This window comes from Plecotus auritus, assembly GCF_963455305.1.
Source record: "Plecotus auritus genome assembly, chromosome: 9".
Classification (NCBI taxonomy): Eukaryota; Metazoa; Chordata; class Mammalia; order Chiroptera; family Vespertilionidae; genus Plecotus; species Plecotus auritus.
In genome coordinates this window covers 150,699,497-150,720,168 of record NC_137783.1, presented here as the reverse complement: position 1 = coordinate 150,720,168, position 20,672 = coordinate 150,699,497, and the positions used below count along the sequence as shown (strand labels likewise).

At 45.8% G+C, this 20,672-nt stretch overlaps 1 protein-coding gene across 2 annotated transcripts in view; it reads left to right on the top strand.

Annotated features, from left to right (window-relative positions):
* The first annotated feature begins 6,345 nt into the window (after window positions 1-6,345).
* Window positions 6,346-20,672, top strand: part of POLA2 (DNA polymerase alpha 2, accessory subunit) — a 32,685-nt gene continuing 18,358 nt past the window's right edge. Inside the window, exons 1-4 of one of the 2 annotated variants that reach the window (XM_080687709.1) lie at window positions 6,346-6,774; window positions 11,235-11,359; window positions 11,827-11,918; window positions 12,099-12,156. In XM_080687709.1, coding sequence (XP_080543835.1) covers window positions 6,696-6,774; window positions 11,235-11,359; window positions 11,827-11,918; window positions 12,099-12,156 — 354 coding nt within the window. In that variant the 5' untranslated portion in view covers window positions 6,346-6,695. The remainder of the gene's footprint in view (window positions 6,775-11,234; window positions 11,360-11,826; window positions 11,919-12,098; window positions 12,157-20,672) is intronic. The other variant, XM_080687710.1, reaches the window with a different exon arrangement.

Genomic DNA, 20,672 nt, shown 5'->3' with positions numbered 1-20,672 from the left:
ACAAAAAAACAAATCCTGGCCCATTGGGTAGCTGTGGGCAAGTTTCCTTGTCTAACCCCTTCCTCCTAGAGTTTCCAGGGAGTCAGACAAGATAAACACTCAGTCGCCTACAGTCCAAGGAAAAGCACAATCTAGGAAAGAAGTAGGAATGTCACAGTTTGGGCAAAAAACACCGCAACCTGCCATTTCGCCAAGGTCAGTCTTTCAGCAGCCTCGCCCTTGGAACAGAGCTGGAGTGAAACTCCGCCGGAAGCTGTCCCAAGGCCCTGGCCTTCATGCACCAATCCCCAGTCCCTCCCATAGAAGTAACCTCTCTTTCAACGACCCGATACATGAGCTTTCCTACCTGAATTGTTCTCAACTCACAGCCCTCAGCAGATCAGTAAATTTGAAAGGCGGAGGGCTGCTGTGCCTGGTCATATTTAAAGATTCACTTTGGGAGTCACCTCTTCCAGGAAGCACTCCCTGACCACCCCTGCCTACCTCTGGACTCCAGTCATGCCCTCTACTCATCCTCCCCACTGTGTTGTAATGGATCCATTTACACGCTGGTCTCACCCCGTGGCTCCTTGAAGGTAGAGTTAGGCCATCTTGGCCTGGTTCTGTGGCCTGCACATAGTAGGTGCTCAGTTCACATTAATGGAGTGAATAAAATAGTCAGAACACTAAAAACAAGTGATCTGTCGCTGCTGAACGCCGAGGAAGGAGGTAGAAAAACTAAATGGAAAATCCGGGTAGAATAACAAGATTCTGTATATATTTTAAAAACCAGCCCTGACTGGTTTGGCTCAGTGGATAGAGTGTCGGCCTGCGGACTGAAGGGTCCCAGGTTCGATTCCAGTCAAGGGCATGTACCTTGGTTGCAGGCACATCCCCAGTAGGGGGTGTGCAGGAGGCAGCTGATCAATGATTCTCATCATTTATGTTTCTATCTCTCTCTCTCTCTCTCCCTTTCTCTCTGAAATTAATAAAGATAAATACATAAATAAAAATAAAAGGGCACTTTCTCAAGTGTCCTCAGTTTGTTTAAAAATATATAAATAAAATAAAAACAAATCTGTTATAAACACCATTTTCTTTTTGGAAGAAAATTTAAACGGTGATTCTCAATCCTGGAATCAGCTGTGAGCTTTAAAAAAATACCAGTGCCAGGTCCCACTCCCAAGAATTCTGATGTCTTTAGTTGGGTTTGAGAACCACTGTCTAGAAATAGTTTTCCTAGCCAGTAAAAGAATTTACACAACGTAGTCCAATAGATAGAGTTAATTAAAACAATATTGTGAAATCCTAGGACAAAGAAAATACATACCTTTTCGTCAATAAACCTGATTTTCTATAACAAACATTCTGACAATGAAGTTTCCTACAACAAGTGTATGTAATCTTGAGGTTACAGGTCACAGTCCTTGGGGTAAAACCACGAAGCCTTGACTACCCTTGTTCTTAGCAAAAAACATTAACCAGCCTGGCTGGTGTGGCTCGGAGGTGGAGCGTGACCTATGACCCAGGAGGTCACGGTTTGATTCCCGGTCAGGGCACATTCCTGAGTTGTGGGCTCAATCCCCAGTGTGGAGCATGAAGGAGGCAGCTGATCAATGATTCTCTCTCATCATGAATGTCTCTTTCTCTCTCTCCCTTCCTCCCTGAAATAAATAAAAGTATATTAAAAACAAAAAACACTGGCCAGAAACTGTTACGTGAAGACAAGTTCATGATGATGATGCATAGACTGCACTATCTACACAGGACTCCACTTGTCTGACGCTCCTTATAATAATCTTTCCGGTAACTGGCAAAGGACCTCCAGACTTCTTTGCCTTTATATCCTAAGGCACTGACCAGCTGGCGTGTTAGTTTTTTTAAAAAAATTTCTTTATTGATTAAGGTATTACATATGTGTCCTTAGTTTTCAAGAGTCTTTGTCAACAATCTTCCAGGCATCTCTAAGTTTCTCATTAAGTATCACTGGGCCTTGTGGATGCAGTTACCCTTACCCAAAAGTTTTGACTTCAGGTTAAAGACATTAGTACATTATTAAAATGGTTTTTAAGTGTTTTTCCCTAAGGCAGTGGTTGGCAAACGCATTAGTCAACAGAGCGGCAAACCGCGGCTCGCGAGCCGCAATTTGCCGACCACTGCGCTAAGGTAACTGGGAAGGTGTCACGTGCCTCTGCATGGAACAGAGAACTCTGCCTACTGGGCAGAGGCGGGCTGTGGAGCTTACCTGGAAAGCAGCCCCAGGGGCACCTGCCTACATTTTCACTGGCCCCTGAGCAGTGTGGCCTGGTGCCTGGTGGGAGGACTGGGAGACGGCGCGAGGCCCACAAACCCCCATTCGTGATCCACAGGCAACATCAGTGGAATCAACATGCCGATCGGACCCCGGTGCTGCCAGGCAGCAGGTGCCACCAAAAGATGGACTTTAAAGGATAAGCTGAAGAAGACAAGGGCAGTTCTGTGCAAGGAAGGATGACTACACAAAATTAAAAAATAAATAAACCACCAAAACCACAGCTTTAATAATGCTACCATTGTTATCGCTGCAGGACAGACTTTCATCGGCTGGCAGGTCCTGTGCCTTGCCACTGCTCTGTTCAGCAAGCACGGAAGGGCAGCCCAAGGTCAGTTGTCACAGCCCACACCCGGCCCTACCTGAGAGAGAACCCAGCCCAGCCTCCTGGTTCCTGAGGCAGGGCGTTTCCCAGCACACCCCTCCCCTCTCCTAGGCCACATCCGGGCTCAGGACTGGGTGAGCTTTTATTTTTTTATTTTTTATTTATTTTTATTTTTTAATATAAATTACTCATGGAAACTTTTTTAAAAATATATTTTATTGATATTTTACAGAGAGGAAGGGAGAGGGATAGAGAGCTAGAAACATCGATGAGAGAGAAACATCGATCAGCTGCCTCCTGCACACCTCCCACTGGGGATGTGCCCGCCACCAAGGTACATGCCCTTGACCGGAATCGAACCCGGGACCCTCCAGACGCTCTATCCACTGGCCAAACCGGTTTCGGCCTGGGTGAGCTTTTAATATAGACCCATGGAGCAGGCAGAGCAGCTGGGAAGCCCAAGTCCAGCGAGGGCAGCTGGCCCCCGTGGTCCTGGCCCAGCACTGGCTTCCAGCCAGAGGCCCCTCTGCCATTAGCCAGGAACGACTGTAAGCACAGCTGGCTCCTGGATGTGCAACTTGTGCAGCACCAAACCCCACGCTCGGAAGGGCCCCCCATTTGGTTCAATGTCCTGCTGTCATCCTGAAAGTCCTAATCATTTTGAACAGGGAGCCCTGCATGTTCCTTTTGCACTGGTCTCTCCCATTAGGAAGCTGAGGTCTGCATAAAGTGAGTGCGAAGAGCCCAGCCTCAGGGCCCAGGCGCTCAGGTATTTAAGGGGTAAACGCTTGCTTGTTGCAGATGCGTCATTATTCCAGAAACTGATGACACATGACAAAGGTTTCCATAATGTTGACAGTTTATTCTCTTCCCAAACTGTTGCCTAACTTGAGGTAAATGGGTAAAAACTAAGACCTGAAAGATGCCTCAATGTCCATTTTCAGCAGAAATTTCAATTTTTGGAAGTAAATCCAATCAGCAAACTCATAATTATATATTTTCATTCAATACATCAAACAAGGTATTTTCTTTATCAGAAAGCCATACCACATGCAATACATTTCTGATGTTTAAACGGCAACAAAGTGACTTTAGAACATAAGGGATACCTATGATTTTTTTTTTGCCTGATTAGGAAAGAAGATAAAACGAATAAACTGATTAACTACATTAGTCAAAAGAAAGCAAGTCTGGCTGGTGTGGCTCAGTGGTTGAGGATTGATCCCCAGTACAGGTTGTGCAGGAGGCAGCCTATCAATGATGAGGCATCCCTCATCATTGATATTTCTATCTCTCTTCCCCTCCCTTCCTCTCTGAAATCAATAATATATATATATTTTAAAAGAAGAAAAGGGACATTACCTGAGTGGACCTGACCTAAAGCACGGGCCCTTTAAGACAGTTTCTCTGGCTGTGGAACAAGCCCCTAGAAAGGAAAGCAGCTTGGCCAATACCTTGACTTCAGCCTTGATGAGTGGAGAACCCAGACACGCTGTGCTCAGACTTCTGACCCACAGAACTGTGGACTAATGAACGGGTGATGTTTTAAGCACTAAGTTTGTGATAAATGATTACATGGCAATAGAAAGCTCTTTATTGCCTATACCCGGGTGGACCGCTCCCACCCTCCGCCCTTGGTCCCCGCCAGGAAGAGATTTTAAGGGAGTGTAAGGGGTTTTCTCTCTCCACAAGGCCTCCCCCCCACTCCCTACTGTGGCTAATATGCAGACTACAACCAGCTCCACACTGCCCCACTGAGGCCAACACAGGGTGCTCTCACTCTGCCTGGCCCTGGTCTCTCATCTCACGCCCTGAGGTGTCTCAGGAGTCTGGCTTCTTTGGCACCGTCTTGAGAATCACTGCTTTGGTAAAACCCCATACTTTGCTCAACTAGCCCCTACCTTTGGATGTTCAGGAAGTTTCCTTTTAAAACAAATTTTAATATTGTAAATAAGGCCACGACTAATATCATTGTACATAAAACTTTGGGCGTCGGCTGCTTTTCTTGGGATAAGAAATGCTGAGTCAAGGAGGAATAAACATTTTAAAGGCTCCTAATATATGTTGCCAAACTGTTTTCCACCAGTCTACTATCCCATTGGCAGAGTGTAATGCCTAAGGTTATTTGATCTAAGGTAAGCCAATGGAGATTTTGGCTCAAAGAATTAGAAGATGTGCCCTAACCGGTTTGGCTCAGTGGATAGAGCGTCAGCCTGCGGACTCAAGGGTCCCAGGTTCGATTCCGGCCAAGGGCATGTACCTTGGTTGTGGGCACATACCCAGTGGGGAGTGTGCAGGAGGCAGCTGATCGATGTTTCTCTCTCATTGATGTTTCTGACTCTCTATCCCTCTCCCTTCCTCTCTGTAAAAAATCAATAAAATATATTAAAAAAAAAAAAGAATTAGAAGATGTTAGGGTTAGGGTTAACCCTAACAACTGGCCAGGTAGCTCAATTGTTAAAGTGTCCTCCCGATTATCCATCATTTCGGGTTTGATCTCCCGTCAGGGTACATACAAGGAGCAACCAGTGAATGCATAAATAGATGAAATAATAAATGGATATTTCTCTCTCAAATCAATCCATAAATTTTTAAAAATGTATTTTTTGTTGATTTCAGAGAGGCAGAGGGAGAGATAGAAACATCAATGATGAGAGAGAATCATTGATCGGCTGCCTCCTGCACGCCCCCTACTGGGGACCAAGCCTGCAACCCAGGCATGTGCCCTGACCAAGAATCAAACCGTGACCTCCAGCTTCATAGGTCGAGGCTCAACCACTGAGATACTGGCTGGCAATTAAAAATTTTTCTAAGTTATAAAAAAGGAATTAGGCCCTAACCGGTTTGGCTCAGTAGATAGAGCATCGGCCTGCGGACTCAAGGGTCCCAGGTTCGATTCCAGTCAAGGGCATGTACCTTGGTTGCCGGCACATCCCCAGTAGGAGGTGTGCAGGAGGCAGCTGATCGATGTTTCTCTCTCATCGATGTTTCTAACTCTCTATCCCTCTCCTTTCCTCTCTGTGAAGAATCAATAAAATATATTTTAAAAAAAATAAAATAAAAATAAAAAAGGAATTAGGAGGTATTTCTGGGGGAAGGCCCTCTTTTCATTTCACCTCTAAACTCTCTTCACTCCCAAGCTCTCCGTCACCCTCTGGGTACCTCTACCTGGAAACCCAAAGGCACCAAACCTAACTTCCAAAACTAAGTCATTTGTCACCTTTCCACTCCTTTTCTACCAAAATGCTCCAGATCCAGAAAATAGACCTATCACTATGGCTGGGACCAAAGTGGCAACTATGATGATAACCAGGACAACCATGTTTTCTAATGAAGCCGCCCCTTTAAGATGAATGAGGTTAGGAGGACAGAGAAGGAAAGACATGCCTTCCTCTCCGGGATAGGGCACAGAATGTTTGGGACATTTGAAGGAACATATACAAAGCACCTGCGCATCAAGGCACAGGACTAAAGGGTGATGATCGTGCGTCATGAGCCTTCGCCAAGAGGCTGACACGGAGACGCGGTTTCGGTGCCAAGAGCGGGGTCCCGGCTTCCGCGACTTGGGAGAGACACTGCGCAGCCGCTGTAGGACCCTCCCGCCGCCAGGTTCGTGCGCGCGCAGGCGGGCTCGAGTGTGTGCGCACGCGCCCTCGGACGCGCGCGGAGTCCGGGAACCAGAAGGAAGCGGAGGGGAAGGGGTGGGGTTAAGCCCTGGTCTCGCGCATGCGTGCGCTGCACGAACAGTTTGGCGGGTTTTTTCCTGGCTGCTCTGTTGTGTTCCGGTTACTGAGAAGCTCAGCGGTAGCGTTAGGAAGTAGGCCGTTCTCCTCAGGAGAGCGACTTCCCGAGATTTCTGCGCGGTTCCTTCGGGCTTCGGGGGCTTCCTCCACATTAAAAAAAAAAAAAAAATTGTTTCTCCGTGACTGACGCCTGAGGTTTGGGGCTATTTGTTCACCTTCCATCTCAGCCCCCTAGAGGACGAAAGGATCAGAGGGACCTCGTCCTGCGCATCGATCTCCCGTGGGTTTCTTGGACTCGGTCGGAGCTGGGTGGACGCGTCCCCCCTCCTGGGTCACCATGACCGTGTCGGTCCAGCAGCTGACAAAGGAGTTGGAGATCTTCGGCGTGGACTGCGAGGAGTCTCTGACTGAGAAATGTGAGTCCCTCGCCCCCTCCCCGGACTCCCACCGAGGTCCACGCTCGGCCGGCCCGGGCTTCCCAGCCGCCTAGCCTAGGCCCTAGGATCCAAAAGGGAGCGCTTCCAGTGTCCCCTCCCCTAGATGAGACGTCTCGGTGCGTGAGAGACGAAAATTAAACTGAGTTTTGAGATTTGGAAATGCTCGCAGAGTGCTGCTTGGACCCCCGCCTCAGAAATGAGAATATGAAGTACGGCTTTAAATCCTTGCGGTTTCAGAGGTGGAATGGGGACGTGCCGGGTTCACGCTAGGCTCCGGGGTCACCTCCAAAAGCCGGAGGTGTGGGGCTGTGAAACGAAGCCGTTTATCCCTGGCTCCTCGCTCCCCCGCCTGCACCTTAAACTCCTGCCGATCCGCCACTTCTCAACGCTGTTGGCAGTCTGCGCAGATATGAGTCCCTGGAGGTGGCTTTCTAAAACGGAATTTTAGCTTTGGAAGGGACCTCAGGGAGCTTGTCAGCCGGGGACAGATGGAGGAACAGACACGGAGAGTTGGCCGCCTGTCCCTAAGCCTAGAGCTCCATCCCGCGGGCCCACGGTGTGGTCAGGCGCCGGGCAGGGCGAGGACTCCAGAGAAGCTCCTCTGGGGTTTGTAGAGTTCTCGGTTTTAGAAAGGGGATGAGTGTGCACCTGCCCCAACCATTCAGCAACACTTTGAACTTTTTATTTTTAATTAAAAAAAATTAATATATGTTTTTATTGATTTCAGAGAGAAGACAGGAGAGGGAGAGAGGGATAGAAACATCAGCGATGAGAGAGAATCACGGATTGGCTGCCTCCCTCCTGCACACCCCCTACTGGGGCACACCCCCTACTGGGGATCCAGCCCAGAACCCGGGCATGTGCCCTGGACCGGGATCCAACCAGGACCCTTCAGTCCGCAGGCCGATGCTCTATCCACTGAGCCAAACCGCTAGGGCTGAACTTTTAAAATATTAATGTGTTAATTTCTTTTTAATATATTTTATTGATTTTTTACAGAGAAGGGAGAGTGAGTTAGAAACATCGATGAGAGAGAAACATCGATTCAGCTGCCTCCTGCACACCTCCCACTGGGGATGTGCCCGCAACCCAGGTACATGTGCTTGACCGGAATCGAACCTGGGACCCTTCAGTCCTCAGGCCGATGCTCTATCCACTGAGCCAAACCGGTTAGGGCTAATGTGTTAATTTCTTATGAGAGACCACAATACTCTTATGCCCGGTGCATTCTCTTCCTAACAGGAGACTTAAGTGAGAAACCCAATGATAGTCATACATTTATTATGTGAGCTTTTTAAAAACATATATATATATATATATATAATTGATTTTAGAGAGGAAGGGAGAGAGAGAGAGATGGAAACATCAATGATGAGAGGGAATCACTGATTGGCTGCCTCCTGCACGCCCCCTACTGGGGATTGAGCCCGCACCCGGAACTTGTGCCCTTAACACCTGCTAGGGCTATAATGTGAGCTTGAAGTCAAAACAAGAAAAATTAGTTGTGCCCTAGCTGGTTTGGCTGAATGGATAGAGCGTTGGCCTGTGGACTGAAAGGTCCCGGGTTCGATTCCAGTCAAGGGCATGTACCTTGGTTGTGGGCACATCCCTAGTAGGGGGTGTGCAGGAGGCAGCTGACTGATGTTTCTCTCTCATCGATGTTTCTGACTCTCTATTCCTCTCCCTTCCTCTCTGTAAAAAAAAATCAATAAAATATATTTTAAAAAAAGAAAAGAAAAATTAGTTGTGTGAACCAAATTTGTAAAGGCTTCAGCCCAGGTGCTGTGGCTTCCATCTCATGTGACTACATTGGCAGTGGCGTTGGAATCCTAGACTTTGAATTCATAGTCCCTAACCTCAATGGGTCTCTGATGTTGCCTGACAGTTACACCATCTTTCCCTGCCGTGTTCACTCTGAGTCTTATCCGTGACTGGTTCCCACCTTCTCCTTTGACATCTTTCTGTCCCACTCTCAGTTGATGACTTTACTTCCTGTTTTGCTGGAAAAATAGAAGTTATTAGTAAACTTCAGTAAGTTACTACTATTGTGTCTTCCTGCCTACCTGTGTCTGTGCTGTCTACCTTGCCTTCTTTCCTGTTACAGTGAATATATTCCCCATATTCCTGGCAAAAGCCGCACCTTCCACTTGAGTCCTAAATCCCATTCCTTCTCACCTTCTTAGGGACATCACTCCAGTAATTCTCCCCTCTTAAATATTTTGTATTTTTTTCTATATAAGATTTTTTCCCTAATAGCATAGAGATGTGGTTCTTACCACTGCCTTTAAAATACTCTATTGAGCCCTGGCTGGTTTGGCTCGGTGGATAGAGCGTCTGCCTGCGGACTGAAAGGTCCCAGGTTCAATTCCGGTCAAGGGCACATGCCTGGGTTGCGTGCTCGATCCCAGTAGGGGGCCTGCAGGAGGCAGCCCATCAGTGATTATCTCTCATCATTGATGTTCTATCTCTCTCTCTCTCTCTCTCACCCTTCCTCTGAAATCAATAAAAATATATTAAAAATATATATATATATAAAAAAAAATACTCTATTGAGCCCAGCCGGGTGTGGCTCAGCGGTTGGCCCAGGAACCAAGAGGTCATGGGTTTGATTCCTGGTCAAGGCACATGCCTGGGTTGTGGGCTCGAGCCCCAGTATGGGATGTGCAGGAGGCAGCTGATCGATGATTTTCTCTCATCATTGATGTTTCTATTTCTTTCTCCTCCCTTCCTCTCTGAAATCAATAAAAATATATAAATAAATAAATAAAATACTCTATTGGTTCCACTTCCCACTTCAGTTGTTTCCTTCCCAATTACAGTGAATGTCTTCAAAAGGGTTGTCTAGATTTGTCTTCAATCTTTTTGTCCTTAAAAGTCAGCTTTTTCATCTCCACCGTTACACTGAAACTGCTTCTCTCCAGGTCATCAATGACTTTCAGCTGGCTAAAGTCAGTGGTAAATTTTTAGTCCTCATCTTGAGTTATCAGCAACATTTAACACTGCTCCTCGTGTTTTCTTTTTTCTCTTAGCCTCTCAGACACCCTGGCTGTTCTTCCACTTATCGCCGCCTTCCAGGCTCTGCAGATTCCTCCCCATCCTGTCCTGAGCCTCAAGATGCTCTCCCTTTCTTGGTGATCTCACCTGGTCTCTTGGCTTTACAGCCCTGTATTTCTAATGAGTTCCAAATTCATATCTTAGCCCAGACCTCTTGCCTGAACTGCAGGCTCGTCTCTCCAACGTGCGGTCTCCAATAGGATGTCTAACTGGCACCTCTTCTCAAACTGAGTTCCTGGTATCTGCTCCCTCTCCTCAAGTAGTTCCTCCTGTTGTCTTCCCCACCTCCCTTCCAGGTGCTCAGGCTAAAAACACAGCATCATCTCCTTTCTTTTTTCAGACCTCATGTCCAGACAGCAAACCCACTGGCTTTACTTTTAGGATGTTTCCTATCCAGAGTACCACCACTTCTGGCTGCCTCCGCTGTCACCACCTTCACTGTCACCACCCTGATCCAAGCCACCATCATCTCTCGCCTGGATTTTACCATGATTCTCTTAATTAGTTCCCCTGATTCTGCCCTTGTCCCCTCAGTCAGTGGAAGTCAGATCATGTTACTATTTTATTCTTTTCAGACCCTCTAGCGATTTCCCAACTTGCTCAGAGTACTACCCAGAGTAGTTGTAATAGCAAACAATCTGCACCCCCTTTACCCTCTCAATTCTGCCTCCTCCTTCCCAGCATTCCAGTCACGTGGCCTTGCTGATCTTGCTGGACCTCGGGATTTTTGCCTGAAAGCTCTTCCCTTAAACACTGTGGCTCACTTCTTCATTTCCTTCAAGCCTTTACTTAAAAGACTTCTTCTCAATGAAGCCTTCCCTAATCGGTGTATTTAAAAGTGCCAAGCCCACCCTAGCTGGTTTAGCTCAGTGGATAGAGCATTGGCCTGCTGACTGAAGGGTCCCGGGTTCAATTCCAGGCAAGGGCATGTGCCCAGGCTGCGGGCTGGATCCCCAGTAGGGGGTGTGCAGGAGGCAGCCGATCCATGATTCTTTCTCATCATTGATGTTTCTATCTCTCCCTCTCCCTTCCTCTCTGAAATCAATAAAAAAATATATTAAAAATAAGTAAAAGTGCCAAGCCCTTCCCCATCTCCCTGATCCCTCTCCTGGCTGTACTTTTCTACATAGCACATTCAACCCTCTGATACACTACATATTTTACTTATTTGCTCGTTTTCTGTCTCCCACCAATAGTAAGCTTCATGAAGACAAAGATTCTTCTCTCTTTTGCTCATCGCTGTATCCTCATGCCTAGGACAGTGCCTGGCACTAGTAGGTGCTGAATAAATATGGATTGAGTAAATAGAGGATCATTTTCTCTTTTCAAGGTGAAAGCTGCAAGAAATAAACTAAGTTTTTACTTGTCCAATGTTCCCTCCACAGTGGCAGAGCTGTGTGCTCAGTATGGACAGAGTGAGGAGGAAATGGTACGCGAGTTCATAGCCTTCTACACCAGCACACAGAAAGACTGCCTTACCTCAGAGACCCTGAGCTCTTTTGAGCATGAGGTAAGGGCACCATGTAAGGGAACTCATCGTGTAATTCTCCGTTTCTGCTCTCCAGGGGAGGCAGGATGACATATTGAGAAGAGCGTGGGCTTTGGAATCAACCTGGCTTCCAGTCCCAATGTGAGCTTGGACAGACTATTTAATGGCTCTGAGCCTTGGTTCCCTCTTCTGTCAGTGGTTCTAGTAATGCATATTTTTTAGGATTATTGTCAGAATTATATGAAAATGGATGTAAATCACGTAGGACTATGCCCAGCAGGTGGTAGGTCTTTAACAAGTAATTGGTGTTATTACTAGAGTTATTATTGTTGTAGAGAAATTGTCACAGAATAAGTCTTTATTTTTAGTTGAACATGTATGTCTTCTTTGGAGAATTTTATATCTTTAATTATATTTCGAATGCCTGTTATCTACCTCTTCTAGTACTTGACTTTGGGGTAATATATTCAACATCTTTTATTCCTCAGTTTCTGAGCAAAAGATTGTCCAAGGCCCGTCACAGTGCCTCCAAGGACAGTGGGCATGCGGGAGCCAGAGACATTGTTTCCATACAAGAGCTGTATCCTTTCTGTGGAAGGTCTTTGCCTCAAGCCATAGTCTATTTTATAATTTATTTACAGTAACATGTGTAATTTACAAACAAAAATAAGAAGTACCTTCTGTTCAGATTTCTGTTTAATCAACCTTTGCCTTAGATTTTGAGAAGTTTATTATTGTTTTTCTTAACCAATATTTTTAGAATTGAAGTGGAGGAAGAAGAGGAGACCCTCTTGAACTCTTATACCACACCCTCTAAGGTGAGTTTTTACAGTGTTTGGAATTGCAAATAGTGTTTTTTTCTTTATTCTAAAAACATCATGACATTTGAACTTCTGAGAGAAAATTAACCACTTATATAGTTTCCATGTATTTCCTACCATATTTCCTCTAATGCATCTTCCTTCCCTTATGCATACATGTTTTTACATAGTGGCAGTTCTTGTGAACATTTAATTATTCTGCTTTTCTCAGTTAGCATATCATAGAATTTTTATAAATACCATTTCTCTGTAACTATTCTTTTTAATGGTTGTATAGTTTCATATCAAGTGGAGGTACTATAATTAAATAATCTAATTCTGGTGTTGGGATTCAAGCATGACAGAGAGTAGGGTAGTGGAAAACCATTGCCCTCAAAGCCCGAGTCAAAAGACCGAGGTGACCTTGGGTAAGTGGTTTTAGCTCTCTGAGCTGCAGTTTCCTTACGTATACACTTAGGGTTCATTATTCATTTACTGAGCAGCTACTATGTGCCAGGCGCTGTACAATGAATGAAACGGGCATGGAGGGGCTCTGTCCTCCAGAAGCTCACAGCCAGAGGATAATAATGTATCTCGGGGGGGGGGGGGGGGCTCAAGCGGGGAAAAAGGAGACATATGTAAAACTTTAGACAATAAATAAAATAAATAATCTATCTCAGAGGGCTTGAAGATGAAATGAATATGTAAAGTGCCAAGCCCAAAGCAAGGTATTCAGTAATAGTAGTTACTGTTTATACAAAATATATTTATATTATAGAATTGTGCCTCTGAAACTTGTATAATTTTGTTAACCAGTGTCACCCCAATAAATTCAAAAGGGGGGAATAAATAAATTTGTGGAAATACATAAACATGGAGTAAGCCTTAGTTTTTCAAAGTAAATTACATTGTAAGAAAGGAAGTAAATAGTTTAAGTGTGTCTGTGGAGAGCAAGAAAGTTAAAAATGTACTTTGTAAGGTTGCTAAACACAGCCCTGGCCAGTTTGGCTCAGTGGATAGAGCGTCAGCCTGCGGACTGAAGGGTCCCAGGTTTGATTCCAGTCAAGGGCACATGCCCGGGTTTCAGGGGTTTCAGGCTTGATCCCCAGTACATGCCCAGGTTTCAGGCTTGATCACCCCAGTAGGGGGTGATTGGGAAGCAGCTGATCAATGATTCTCTCTCATCATCATTGATGTTTATATCTCTCTCCCTCTTCCTTCCTCTCTGAAATCAATAAAAATATTTTTTTAAAGTTGCTAACACAAAACCAAGTGCATATAATATTAAATGGAGTAATGAGATTTCCCTTAGAGATTATAAAAGCAATACTTGATCTTCCCCTTAAAGGTGGTCCTCTCCTAGAGTCCACATCTCAGCAAAAGGTACCGCCATTCTTCATTCGCTCAGGCCAGGAACTTTGGAGACCTCCTTGAGTTGTTCTTTCCTCTCATACCGCCATGCAACTTACCCGTCAGTCACATCAGCCCTCCTCCCAGGATCTGGGCCCCTCTCACAACCTCCACTGCCACTACCAGGTCCCTGGCTTCACCGTCTCTTCTGAATGAGTAGGACAGCCTCCTAACCCGTCCCCTGGCATCTTTCTGCCTTGTCCGTTTCTAACCAATTCTCTACACAGCAGCCAGAGTGCTCCTTTCAGCCCTAGCCGGTTTGGCTCAGTGGATAGAGCCTCAGCCTGCGGACCATAGGGTCCCGGGTTCGATTCTGGTCAAGGACACGTACCTTGGTTGCAGGCTCCTCCCCGGCCTGGGCCCTGGTCAGGGCTTGTGCAGGAGGCAACCAGTTGATGTGTCTCTCACATCGATATTTCTCTTTGTCTTTCCCTCTCTCTTCCACTCTCTAAAAGTCAATGGAAAAATATCCTCGGATGAGGATTAACAAAAACAAACAAACAATCAAAGAGAGTGCTCCTTTCAGATGAAAGTCAGGCCAGGTTTCTCTTGTTCACAGCTCTCCACCAGTTCTCCATCTTCCCTGGTAACTTAGTAACCTTGTAAATTCAGAGTCTCAGAGTGTGAGGTTATGTCTGAGCCGGCCCTATTCCCTCTGGCCGCCTTCCATGCCCCTCCTCACTCTTCAGACACACCAAACAGGTCCACCTCATATGTCCCTTTGTCAGAGGGAACAAACTTGGCTAAAATCGTAACACCCTCTTTTTTTTCTTCTTTCTTTTTCTTTTTTTTTTTTTTAATTTAATAAATCTTTATTGTTCAGATTATTACAATTGTTCCTCTTTTTTCCCCCATAGCTCCCCTCTACCCGGTTCCCACTCTACCCTCTGCCCTTACCCCGCCCCCCACTGTCCTCATACATAGCTGTACGATTTTTGTCCAGTCTCTTCCTGCACCCCCACACCCTTTTCCCCCCGAGAATTGTCAGTCCACTCCCTTTCTATGCCCCTGATTCTATTATATTCACCAGTTTATTCTATTCATCAGATTTTTTATCCACTTGATTTTTAGATTCACTTCTTGATAGATATGTATTTGTTGTTCATAATTTTTATCTTTACCTTTTTCTTCTTCCTCTTCTTCTTTTTTTTTTTTTTTTAAATATATTTTATTGATTTTCCACAGAGAGGAAGAGAGAGGGATAGAGAGCCAGAAATATCGATGAGAGAGAGACATCGATCAGCTGCCTCCTGCATGCCCCCTACTGGGGATGTGCCCGCAACCCAGGTACATGCCCTTGACCGGAATCGAACCTGGGACCCTTCAATCCGCAGGCCGACGCTCTATCCACTGAGCCAAACCGGTTAGGGCTCTTCTTCCTCTTCTTAAATACCTTTCAGTATTTCATATACTGGTTTGGTGGTGATGATGAACTCCTTTAGCTTTTTCTTATCTGTGAAGCTCTTTATCTGCCCTTCAATTCTGAATGATAGCTTTGCTGGGTAGAGTAATCTTGGTTGTAGGTTCTTGCTATTCATCACTTTGAATATTTCTTGCCACTCCTGTCTGGCCTGCATAGTTTCTGTTGAGAAATCAGCTGACAGTCGTATGGATGCTCCCTTGTAGGTAACTGTTTTTCTCTTGCTGCTTTTAATAGTCTCTCTTTGTTTTTTGCTCTTGGCATTTTAATTATGATGTGTCTTGGTGTGGTCCTCTTTGGATTCCTTTTGTTTGGGGTTCTGTGCGCTTCCTGGACTTGTAAGTCTATTTCTTTCACCAGGTGGGGTAAGTGTTCTGTCATTATTTCTACAAATAGGTTTTCAGTATCTTGCTCGCTCTCTTCTTCTGGCACCCCCATAATTTGGATGTTGGTATGCTTGAAGTTGTCCCAGAGGCTCCTTACACTATCTTCATATTTTTTGATTCTTTTTTCTTTTTGCTTTTCCAGTTGAGTGTTTTTTGCTTCTTTGTATTTCAAATCTTTGACTTGATTCTTGCAATCCTCTAGTCTGCTGTTAGATCTCTGTATAATATTTTTTATTTCAGTCAATGTATGCTTAATTTCTAGTTGGTCCTTTTTCATATTCTCGAGGGTCTCGCTAAATTTATCAGCCTTTTCTAGAAAATTCTTGAAAAACCTTATAACTGTGGTTTTGAACTCTACATCCAGTCGTTTGCTTTCCTCCATTTCTTTCATTTGTGACCTGTTTCTTTGTCTCTGCATTTTGGCTGCTTCCCTGAGTTGATAGAGTGGCTTTGTGTGCTAGGTGTCCTATAGGGCCCAGTGGCTCAGCCTCCCCAGTTACCTGAGGTGGACACTCTTGGTGCACCCTTTTGTGGGCTGTGTACACAGTCTTGTAGTTCAGCCTTGATTGTTGTTGGTATCACTGGGAGGAATCGACCTCCAGGCCAATTGGCTGTGAGGATCAGCTGTGTCTACGCTGGGAGAACTTCTGTGCTGGAGACACTCTTATGAGACAAGACTTGCAAAAGCCTCTGTGCTCAGCTTGGATGGGGCGGAGTCTCAGGGCGGAGCAGACAGCATTGGTTTCCCATCAGCCCTGCCCTAATAGGCCCCTGTGTCTCAGTGTCCCGTGGTAATTGCTGCAAGCACCTCTGAGAGAAAGCCGCCTTCGAGTTCCGCCCGCTGCCAGACAGTCCAGTTTCTCCCCGAATGAGTCTGGGTCCCCAGAGTCTCGCCTGAAACTGGAGTTCAGTGCAGTCAGGAGCTTTTGTCTCCCTCCCGATTGAGAAAGCCAGCCGTGTACTCAGTTGCCTGCCCTCTCCGTGCGCGTGCGCCTCGGTACCTCTGCCTTCCACAATTCCTCTGAGTCGCAGTGTGCTTTTCTCTTTCCTTCTAGTTGTAGAATTTCCACTCAGCCAGCCTTCCTGTGGTTCTGGATGATGTCCGTTTTGTCTTTTAGTTGTAGTTTTGAAATTGTTGTGCAAGACAGCAGTTTAGGTGTTTACCTATGCCGCCATCTTGGTTTCCTCTTTTTCTTTTTTAAAATATATTTTTACTAGAGGCCCAGTGCAATTCGTGCACTGCGGGGGGGGGGGGGCATGTCCCCTCAGCCTGGCCTGCTCCCTTTCACAGTCTGGGACTCCTCGGGGGATGTCCACCTGCCAGCTTAGGGCACAGTCTGACATCCTTAGCGCTGCCGAGGAGGCAGGAGAGGCTCCCACTGCCACTGAGCTCACAGCCGTCAGCCTGGCTTGTGGCTGAGCAGAGCTTCCCCTGAGGGAGCGCACCGACCACCAGGGGGCAACTCCTGCATTGAGCGTCTGCCCCCTGGGGGTCAATGCGCCATGTCAGCATCATACCTTTAGGGTTAATTTATTACATAGGATGGCTTGTTTTAGAGAGAGAGAGAGAAACATTGATGCGAGAGAGAAATATCGATTGGTTGCCTCCAATTACGCACCCTGACCAGGAATTGAAACGGGTGACCTTTTGGTGGACAGGACGATGCTCAACCAACTGAGCTACACTGGCCCGGGGCTCTCCTTTATTTTATTGCTTTATTTTTCTCCATAGAACTTACTACCATGCGACACGTTATATATTTGCTCTTTGATTTAGTCTGTCTCCCTCCATTAGAGTATAAGCTCCTTGAGGACAGAGATTTTGCTTTAGTCACTGCTGTTCTCCCAGTGCCTGGCACAGCAGTAATTTTTTTTTTAAGTATATTTTATTGATTTTTTATAGAGAGGATAGGAGAGGGATAGAGAGTTAGAAACATCGATGAGAGGAAACATCGACCAGCTGCCTCCTGTACACCCCCCACTGGGGATGTGCCCGCAACCAAGGTACATGCCCCTGACCGGAATCGAACCTGGGACCCTTGAGTCCGCAGGCCAACACTCCATCCACTGAGCCAAACTGGTTAGGGCGCACAGCAGTAATTTTTGAAGTACAGACTGTCTGAAAGAGGACAATTGGGTGGCTCTCCAGGTAGCATCAAGCAGAATTTTAATACCTGTTGGGGCCACCATCCTGTTGATCTGATTGACAACTTTACAGCTCCAGAATGTATCTGACTTGCCTGTATATCCCGAGTTAATCACATTCTTGGGAATTGACTCGTGGTAACCCAGCTCTCAGTATTCCGATGTGTAAGTCAGATGCAAATTTACTGTTGAAGTATGTACCCTCTCAAAGACTGAGATGCCACATGGGGACACCATTTCTACTATAGAGGTACCTGGGAGACTCAATTATAAATCAGAATTTGTGGCCATGAAATCAGAGCTCAGTCAGTGGATTAAAATGAGCAAACAATTTGAAATACATGTCTGAAGCTCAGAGGAGATGCAATATGAGTCTGGGCCAGAGATATGTCATATGCTGAGAACAGTACCCGTCTCGTGGAAACTGCTCAATCATTGTACACCATGCATCAATAGTGCCAGACGCCGGCCTTTCCACACAGTCAGTGCCAGGTGAAGTTGCCTGACCTTTGCCAGGGCTTGGGGCAGTGTATTACTGTTACAGTGGTGAATGTCAGTGGGCTTGCTTATCGTCATTGAATATTTGACTTGTGCACTTGGCAGCTATTCTTTTGCCTCCATGCTCACCATAAATCTTCTGGTTATAATTTGGGTTTACACGTGTCCTTCCTGACAGGAACGGGTGTATTAGCCTAAGAATATGAAGTTCCCATACCATTGGCATAAAATTTCTAGTAAATTAATAAACTGGCATCTTTGGCTATAATTTGGGTTCCTGTGTGGTGAGAGAATGTGCTTATATGAGAATAGGGTACCCACTGTATTTCTCATTACAAGTGAATAACTGGCATGTGGTGGTAATAGTGAATCTCATGAGCTTGGCCACAGTGAGCACATCCCTGAGGAGTGTAAGGGCAGTTGACTTGTTGACAATCAGGTTTCACGACAAGAGCTGAGGATGAGAGAAATGAGACTGCTTTTCCCAGAGTACCATCCTCTTGCCATGTTCTGGGAGGCAAACTGTCTCTTGAAATAATTCCTCTACAACATTGGCCCTAGAGTCCTACAGAGCATTGTATATTAGAAATATCTTTTGGGAAAATAGTTTGAGAAAATATATACACTGAGTGGCCAGATTATTATGATCTCTGAACGCATAATAATCTGGCCACTCAGTATATATCCTATATAATAAAAGGCTAATATGCAAATTGTCCCCTCGACCAGGAGTTTGACCAGCAGCAGGCAGGCTGGCCAACCGCCCATGTCCCCTCCCCCTGGATCCCACCCATGCATGAATTCATGCACTGGGCCTCTAATACACACACACACACACACACACACACACACACACTCTGAATGGCCAGATTATTATGCGTTCAGAGATCGTAATAATCTGGCCACTCAGTGTATATTAAAACTATAAAATCTTTTCTATCTTTGACCCAATAATTCTTCCTAGTAAGACTCTCCTAAGGAAATAAACCAGATTATGAGAAAAATCTATGTGTGACAATACGAATCTCAGCATAATTTATATTCACCCCAAATTATAAGCAGCTGATACATCCAGCAATAGAGAAGTCATTCTGTAAATTATTATGTACTAGAGGCCCAATGCATGAAATTCGTGCATGGGTAGGGTCCCTAGGCCTGGCTGGTGATCAGGGCTGATCTGTGGGGTGACCTGCTGGCACCCGCCTTGACTGCCCACTCATCGGCCCTGCCCCCTGCTGCCACTGTAGCCGCCAGGTGTTGCCTCCCTCTGTGGGGCGACTGGCAGGATTATGGCAGGGAGGGGGGAGAGCCGGCTGGCACCCGCCTTGGTTGGCCTGGGGCCTGCGGGCTGGGGGCAGCTCCTGCGTTAAGCATCTGCCCCCGGTGGTCAGTGCGCATCATAGCGACTTGGTCAATTTGCATATTAGCCTTTTATTATATAGGATAGGATAAGTTCAATTCAATCAATACAACTACTAAAAAGGATAAAGATTGTAGCAGTGGCCCTGGCCAGTTTGGCTTGGTGGTCAGAGTGATGGCCCCTGTACCAAAGGGTCACGGATTAGATTCCCCTGTCAAGGCGTGCACGTACCTTGGTTGTAGGTTCCCCGGCCCTGAGAGGAGCATGTGCAGGAAACAACCAATTGATGTCTCTCTCTCATGTCGATATTTTTCTCTCTCTCTCCTCTTCCTTCCTCCCTTCCACTCTCTAGAAATCAATGGAAAAATAATATCCTCTGGTGGAGATTTAAAAAGGATTGTGGCATTATGGAAAAATGCTGGTAATTAATATAGAGCAAAAAAGATCAGTATACATAGTACTTAAACAAAGGTTTATATTTAAACTAAAATTAAACTACCTATTAGAATTTGTATTTTTAATTGGAAAAATATTTTAATACTAGAAAGGAATATTAAAAAAAACTTGTGCCCTGACCGGTTTGGCTCAGTGGATGGAGCGTCAGCCTGCGGACTGAAAGGTCCTGGGTTCAATGCCGGTCAGGGGCACGTACCTTGGTTGCGGGCACATTCCCAGTGGGAGGTGTGCAGGAGGCAGCTGATTGATGTTCCTCTCTCATCGATGTTTCTAGCTCTCTATCCTTCTCCCTTCCTTTCTGTGGAAAATCAATAAAATATATTTTAAAAAATGCTTGTTGTGCTGAGACCGGTTTGGCTCATTGGATAGAGCGTCGGCCTGGGGACTGAAGGGTCCCAGGTTCGATTCCGGTCAAGGGCATGTACCTTGGTTGCGGGCACGTCCCCAGTGGGAGGTGTGCAAGAGGCAGCTGATCGATGTTTCTAACTCTCTATCCCTCTCCATTCTTCTCTGTGGAAAATCAATAAAATATATATTAAAAAAAAAAAAATGCTTGTTGTATAGTGTCCATCTCACAGTCGCCACAGTAGGCAGCTTTGGTGGCATGACTCAGATACACAGCCAGGAGGAGCCCAAGGGCAGACTAGTTGGCCTGGTTGCAGTCCAGGCAAGGGTTTTGCCTTAGCTCTGTCGGTCAGTTATCCTAGACTTTGGGGAGCAATAGGTCTCTGGACTGCGGGTTTCATCTCCATTCTGGGCATATCCTGGGATTCTTGCTGATGAGCAAAAACCAAAAAATGACTATCAATGAGGTGTTTGCTAAATACTCTCCAAGTATGAGCTCAACCATGATTTCTGC